This window comes from Octopus bimaculoides, chromosome 6 (genome assembly GCF_001194135.2).
Source record: "Octopus bimaculoides isolate UCB-OBI-ISO-001 chromosome 6, ASM119413v2, whole genome shotgun sequence".
NCBI lineage: Eukaryota > Metazoa > Mollusca > Cephalopoda > Octopoda > Octopodidae > Octopus > Octopus bimaculoides.
This window is the reverse complement of record NC_068986.1, coordinates 57,956,066-57,964,037: the sequence shown is the minus strand read 5'-3', so window position 1 is coordinate 57,964,037 and position 7,972 is coordinate 57,956,066. Positions and strand designations below refer to the sequence as shown.

Genomic DNA, 7,972 nt, shown 5'->3' with positions numbered 1-7,972 from the left:
CCAATATTACAAAATATATAATTACAAAATAGATACCTAGGACCGCACTGAATTTCATAGCCCAATATTTTCAAAACTCAGTATGTATGTATGTATGTAAATATGCATGCATACATACATACATACATGCATACATACATACTGGGTTTTGAAAATATTAGACTATGAAATTTAGTGTGGTCTCAGGTATCTATTTTGTAATTAAATATTTTGTAATATTGGCATCCAGTTACAGAGGTAGTTGCAAAGTGAGACAAAATTATTATACAGAAAGTAGGCAGCTGCTTTCGAAATTTATTCTTTTCTGTCTTTTCTGTCGAACGTAACCAAACATATGTAATGCTATGAAGAAAATGAGAGCATACTTTCATTTGTAATGAAACCTTTCTTTCTTCCCCTCTCCCTCCCCTCTTTCTCTCTATGAATATATGTACGTATGCATGTATGTAAGTGTGCCTGTGTTTCAGCATTTGTCAAAACACTTGTAATATTCTATTGTTACAATTCGTCTGAAGAAGAGAAACGAAACGGCAGTGACAACGAAAGAACAATTTTTCTACACCAATCATACCAACTCCTTTTTCTATGTATATTTATCTAGCTCTTGCTGTCTTCAGTTTATATAGTAAGAGACGCTATGAACTGATGTAATTTGTTTCGAAATTCAAGAATTTAGCAATTTCTCTTTCACTATTTCTATCCCTTAGAATTGTTGTGTCAGAGGTTAATAAGCAGTAGAAATGTAAATTTCGAAGACATAGCTTTAACACGTTCAAACTTAAAATAAATGAATAAATTGAAATCCTCTTAAATGTACAGGAAACAGTGGCCCCTGCATATTTTTCTGAATGCATGAAATGTAAATGTTTATCTGTTTAGTGATATTTTTTTCCTATCTGGAGTCTCAGACTCGGTTAAAATATGCTTAATGTAAGACAAAAAATGAAGCTGAGATTTTTCAAGCAATGCAGAAATGTGAGTGTGGGGGAAATGTATAGCTACAGTAAGAACAAACAAGCATTCTGTTTTCGAATTTTTATACTATCTCGCATTTCATCGGTCCCATTTCATGTTTAAGTTTATTCTTTTATTCTAAACTTTTATGTCGTTTCTACTCCTTTATTTCTGCTTTTCTTTTCTTTTGTCTTTTTTGCATTGCATATTACAAGTTTGATCAGAAAATACCTTGAAATTATACAACCGAAATTTATCCAAACTATATAAGAAAACGAGTATTTGTGCTTTTATATATATATATATATATATATATATATATATATATATATACACATTTATAGATAGAGAAATAGATAGATATATAGATAGATAGATATTGTGTGTGTCTATATGTTTGGAACCTTTTGACGCTTGCGGTTTTGTTAAAGATAAACAAAGCGGGAATAGAGCTATGATAATATATGAAAAATATACAAGCTAAAGAAACTGGATCTTCTTTTTCTCTGAAGCTTCGTCAAAAAAGATAAATATTTTTAACTGTTCATCCCTAGAGAACTTAGAAGAGAAGTATTTTAGTTTCATTATTGATGACAATAGCGCAATTACTGTTTTCGTACACGAATATATCGCTACCTTCGTCATTTTTGTTGTTTGTAATGACGCCTGCTATTGAGTAAATCTGTTAAGAAATGCTAATACACATTTTAATACTGGCAACTGCAAAAAAGTTCTTTGATTGTTTACTAACCATTTCTGCATCACTGAACTTGAAGAGACTGATGGCCTTTTTTTTTCTGGATGTTTCTCTTTGCTGGTTCAGAAAGAAGAAACTGATAAACAAATTAATATTGAAACTAATTGGCGAATCACTGGACAGGTTTCCTTTTAATTTGACGACTATTGATTATTTTGACAATATACCTAACTGAATGTTGTAAGATAGTGAATTCATTCAATTTAATCAAAACGAGTGCATTTCCGGTATTTGTCCCTTCGACCTAAAGGAATGAAAATAAAAAGACTGAAAAAGGAACAGCCATCGCGGGACTTGAACAGAGAGGAAATAGATAAGCAATATAATGCGTTAGCCTGATATTCTAATTCTACTCGCGCAATCACCACTACCCCTGTCCTTTGTTAGTGCAATCTGAACCATTACGTATTTATATAATATTTATTTTCTTTATTGTTTTTTCATTGTTTGTTTATTTACTTTCATAATAGTTTTGAGATTGTTTTCTGCATTGGTAACTTCTATCATTGACAAATTTAATATCGTTAGTTCTGCTTGAAAGCCCCATGTAACTCGAGAATGGATGAAGATGTTTACAAGTAGAAAGGATGGGTTGTGGAGATTTTTGTTAATCGGATTTTTTCTTGATTATATGAAGAATTCTAATGAAATGGCGGTGTAATCTAATTGATGGAATGGGTTTTAATTGTTGAATAGGCGGAGTTTTACTGATTAGTTTGGTTTGATCGAATTCAATTCGAAATGGATCCATAATAGGTTTTTGACAAATGTCCAATATTGTTGCCATCCCCACGACCACCCAACTGCACTTTCTCTTTAGTGGGAATGTAATTGAGTGTTTGTATATATATATGTATGTATATATAATTTGTGGGTGTGGGTGTGCGCGCGCAATTTCAGGATTGAAAATAGCAGTGAGCTATTTAGATTCATTTCAATGAAATGTAGTAATTAATTTTGGATTGCTTTATTTACATAATGCTTATATTTCGAATTGTAATATCCTCTAATCCATTGTTGCCTGTTTCGTTTGGCACCACTGGAGAAGTGGACTTTAGTGAATGATACACTCGAGTAAGTTTAGTTAAATTCTCCAGTTCTGAGCGGACATTTTGCTGCTCATGTAAGTCAACTAAGCCACTAAGTAGTATAGTTTTACAGTCAAACTGATAAAGCTATTGAGAAGTTAGTATAATGAGTGCAGTAGGGGGTGACAATAATGAGGGACGCCTTCTGCGTGAAAAGACGCTAACATACTGAAACGTTATTTGAGCCAAGAAATTTTAATCCTCTCAAATTATCTATTTTAATGACTAAGGCAGCGAGCTGGCAGAAACGTTAGCACGCCGGGCGAAATGCTTAGCGGTATTTCGTCTGCCGTTACGTTCTGAGTTCAAATTCCGCCGAGGTCGACTTTTCCTTTCATCCGTTCGGGACCGATAATTTTAGTACCAGTTACGCACTGGGGTCGATGTAATCGACTTAATCCCTTTGTCTGTCCTTGTTTGACCTCTCTACGTTTAGCCCCTTGTGGGTAATAAAGAAATAAGAAACGTTAGCACGCCAGGCGAAATGCATAGCAGTATTCCGTCTGTCTTTGCGTTCTGAGTTCAAATTCCGCCGAGGTCGACTTTGCTTTCATCCTTTCAGGGTCGATAAATTAAGTAGCAGTTTCTTAATGGGTCTATCAGATAGACCCTCCCCCCAAAAATTTTGGGCCTTGTGCCTAGAGTAGAAAAGATTACTTTAATGACTAATTCTGGCAAGGGAGAGAACCTTCGAAGTTTAAATTATAATTAGAAAAAGAATAGGGTTTGATCTTTAGTAAATACGGTGAAATTACTGGATATGTTTCGGTATTATTTGACTTTATCAGGAGTTAAAAAATACTTTTACCAAGGACACTTTTAGCGCTCCGCATAAGTTAGGTTTCTAGACGAATCAAAACGCAACGTTTCTAATAATTTATCAACTCGCATATTGTAGTTATTATTAATTGATCCCCCACCCTAAATAAATTTTTTGAATTTCAGTTATGTCATTTTTGTCTAATCCGTTTACTTCACCTGTAATGCATTTCATCGAGCACTCCTTCAAGCCCGTGTTACTACTAATATAGAGTGCAACTACATAACCCCTGACTCATTTGGAAAGACGCTAGCCTGATCGCTTAGCTTGTTGGAAGCAGTAGTTAATTCGTCTTTAAATTATATTTACCGTCTTTTGAAAATGGAATGACATCAACAAATATAGTTCTAGGTAAACAAAGCCTGAAATGATCGTTGCAGAGTGTTTTTGATCAGAACTTTGTACAGTGGTAGCTGACCTGGTAGCTAAACAGCGTAGTAAATTTATGTTTTTGTATCTAACCTAAACGTGAATGAATACACTCTGTACAATATATATATGTATGATTGAAACTCATGCAACTCCTGAACCCAAATGTTTTACTTCAGTCCTTCTCCCATTACCTATTATTTTCTTCTGAGGAATTCCCTTCTCTTCCCTTTTATTTCCCACTTTTCTTTCTTTCTTATGTATTTTCTTTTTCTAGTGTAAGTTATTTTCCATAACAATTACAAAACATTGAAATGTTTTGCGTAAATCTTTTCTGCCAAACAATATTTAGAATTTGTAAACTGGGATAAAGTATAAAACTTCTTATTTTATTTTTTTTGTATATATATTTTTTATTTTTCTATCTATCATATTACTTCCAACATGACTCGACTATACTTCCGAGACTGCCTGAAGAATTTCAGAATTTTTGTTTTTGTCGCTTATTTGCAGCCAGGAACAGGAGAATCCAAATCCTTCTCAAAAAACTATTTCTTTCTGATAATTACAGTAATTTGTCTTATTTACCCTCGATTTGTTTTCATCTCCTCTTACTACAAAAGGCACTCACTCACTCACTCACTCTCTCTCTCTCTTTACGTCATCCATCCTCTCTCTATCGTCTATCAAAACATTTTTCCCTATCTTCTCTCATGTTCTTCACAATTCTTTTATTCTTCTATTCACAACGTGTGCGTGCGTGAATGTATGTATGTATGTATGCATGCATGTATGTATGTATGTATGTATGTATATATGCATTTGCGTGCACACACACACACACATATATACATACGTTATTCTCTCTCTCTCTCTCTCTCTCTCCCTCTCTCTCTCTCTCTCTCTCTCTCTCTCTCTCTCTCTCTCTCTCTCTCTCTCTCTCTCTCTCCTCTCTCAACTAATGTATTTTTACTATTCAGTACTGTCTCACCATTCTCTAGTTTCAACACAAAATTTTCTCATCGACATCTTCTTTTTTTAAATTTAAGTCGTTAGCAACATAATCATCATTAGCACACTTTCAATTCTTCGTCACATATATTTTATTTCTGTCAAGTATCTCGATTGCTAAAGAAATAGTTAAAGATATGTTGGAGGCAAAGAAAATGACGGCAAGAAATATTCATTTCGCAGAGAGAGAGGGGGGAGTAAGTGAAAGAACTATGTGTATTTGTGGTGAGAGAGGGAGAGTGAGAGAGACAGAAGTATTTCCCCTCATAGGTGAGTTCTTTCGTCCCCGTTGACAGATAACTTGGGAATAATTTGAATTATACGAATCAACACAAACGATAACAAAAATTTCAAAAAATTTAAGCTAAAGAATAAAAGTGAAGAAATCCTACGACCAAATATACAAAAGCAACAAAGAGGGAGAAGCAGTGAGACCGACAAACCTACAAGCCAGGCTGGCAGCCTACCAGCGAGTCAGTCAGTAGGGATATCATTGTTTAGATAAGTTAGAAAACAACGTATCATTAAACTGAGACATTTATTCGAAACATCTTGATTGTAAGTGCACCGGCATATTGCTGATGCGTACCACTCGATAACAATGCAAATGCAACTGATATGAAGACGCCTGTATGTTGCATAGCCCTAAAGTTTTGTTGCTTTTAGAGTGGACTATCGATGTGTTATTTGTCTTTATATCGCTCAACTTGTAATTTATAAAGTGATAAGCCAAATGAGTATCATATACGTTGTATTATCCTCGAAAGAAAGCAGTGCCGATATTCATGTTGATTCGATTAAAAATTTGTTATTGCTTAAAACCGGGCATATGGCGTAGTGGTTAAGAGCGCGGGCTACTAGCCCCAAGATTCTGAGTTCGATTCCAGGCAGTGACCTGAACAATAATAATAATAATAATAATAACAACAACAACAACATCGAAAAATACCTTAGGAATGACAACCCAGGTTCGAAATTTCCCCAAGACACCTTATGAAAGCTGGAGGGTATATCAGCTGAAACGTTGTGTTAACAACAAACAAGATGAGAACGAATATCCGTCAATTGTAAATAATGTAAATAATGTACGGTTTTCTTTGTTAATAGCAAAATATTCCTTATTCGGGGTATTAGTAATCTCCAAACAGATCATCACTTTCTTTCCGTTTCTTCTTACAGCATATCAAATATTATGCATTTACTTCTAATTCGTTTTCTTTTTATGATTGTTTAGTCTAAAACTATATTATCCAGCCTGATCTTTTTTCAAGAGAAGTACGATGTGATTGGATGAAGACTTGGCTGCTATTTTGGCAGGTTGGCCGGCTACGTGCAGGCTTCCTTGCTGAGTCTAGATATTTCTAGTATCATAATATGGTTCTAATATATTTTTGATGGTGGTCACTCTTTTCACCGATTTAAAGCTCAACATTCTCTGATCTTTTATGAAGCTAAAAATTTACTAATCCAAAGTCCATCTAAAGATAAACATTTCTCGGTCTGAACCAAATATTCTCTTATCTCAACCTCACGTTCTCTTATCTCTTATCAACGTTTTCTTATCTAAAGCTCAAACATTCTCTGGTCCAAAGCCCCACATTTTCTGATCAATATTTCTTTATCTCCTTGTTGAAAAATAGACATTTCTTGATCAAAAGCTAAATATGTCCTGATTTAAACTCAAAATTCACTAATCTACTGGTCAATGTTCACTACTTTAAAACTCATCATGTAATTTCTTAGAAGTATATATACATGCGTCGGAAATATCTGATATTCATCAAATTATCAATATTTAATTAGTGGTTTGCTGTATACAAAACGTTGCAAGAGCATCTAGTTTCACTCATAATTAACTGTAATTTATGATAATGAAAACAAATTACACATTTATTTCTAAATATTTTGCTTCCTTTCTACTTATTTTAGCTCCAGCAACTACCTACAGCTCGAGTCAAATCTATTCCAGTTCACCCGTTGGAGTATCCCCATTAGTCCAAGTTGCTCCTACTGGTTACAATGGAAATATTCAAGGTGAGATATTTTGCTTTTTTTTTTAAACATATATAAAACCTATGAATTTAGTGTTTCTATAACGAAAATGTTGATGCCTTTCCTTTTCGATGTATTGTATTGAATATGAATAATAGTCACATAAACAACCTTGATTTATGACGTAGAATAGTCACAAAATTGCATTCCCACAGCAACCTTTGCTTCAGTAACATCAGCCATGTTTACGATCAAGAAGCACCAATATACGATAATATCACTTTATAATGAAGATGAGACGATGAAAGTCTAAAAAGTTGCTTATAGGAAGCTTATTATTTCAAACAAACTTCTAGGAACTTACACGAAATAATAGTATGTTTGTGTGTGTTTGTGTTAAGTGCACACAGATGCAATTGTCATATAGACTCTCTTAGCAGAAACGTGTCTTTGGATCTGATACTTTGCATGCGAGACTTTACAAAATGACATATCCGCGATATGCTGCGTAATGGATTTAAACCTGAGGTTTCTTAACCATTCGCACTTACTGCGGACCACATGTACACACACCGCAGGTGAGCCACGAGAGGATCAAGGATGAGTTGAAAGCATAACATTTCTGGTTTATTCTGCCATCAAGAAACAGGATAGTTAAATGTTGCTGTTATAAAGACTTAGTTTATGGACCTTCACTACATACAAATAAATGACGTCAGTAATGGCCAACTTAAGAAATTGATTGCAAAATTTTCTCAACAGTATTGTCATTTACGTTAAGGCAGATAAAGCGCTAAATCTATCTTCGCTGATTAGCTCAACTACCCTGTTTTCTTGAACGGCTAATATCCCGAAATATGAATCGCAGAATTACATTTTGCCCGTTTTACATAGTAGATTGTGATTTCCTTCTTGAGTTATGGGGTTGTTACCAAATAAGCTGCCGTAGTATTTCAGAAGGGTACCAGATGGAATTTATAT

General features: G+C 34.3%; 1 protein-coding gene across 1 annotated transcript in view; it reads left to right on the top strand.

Annotated features, from left to right (window-relative positions):
• Positions 1 to 7,972, top strand: part of LOC106868936 (paired box protein Pax-5) — a 261,351-nt gene that overhangs the window by 231,267 nt on the left and 22,112 nt on the right. Inside the window, exon 9 of the mRNA XM_052968470.1 lies at positions 6,929 to 7,033. Within this exon, the coding sequence (XP_052824430.1) occupies positions 6,929 to 7,033 (105 nt within the window). The remainder of the gene's footprint in view (positions 1 to 6,928; positions 7,034 to 7,972) is intronic.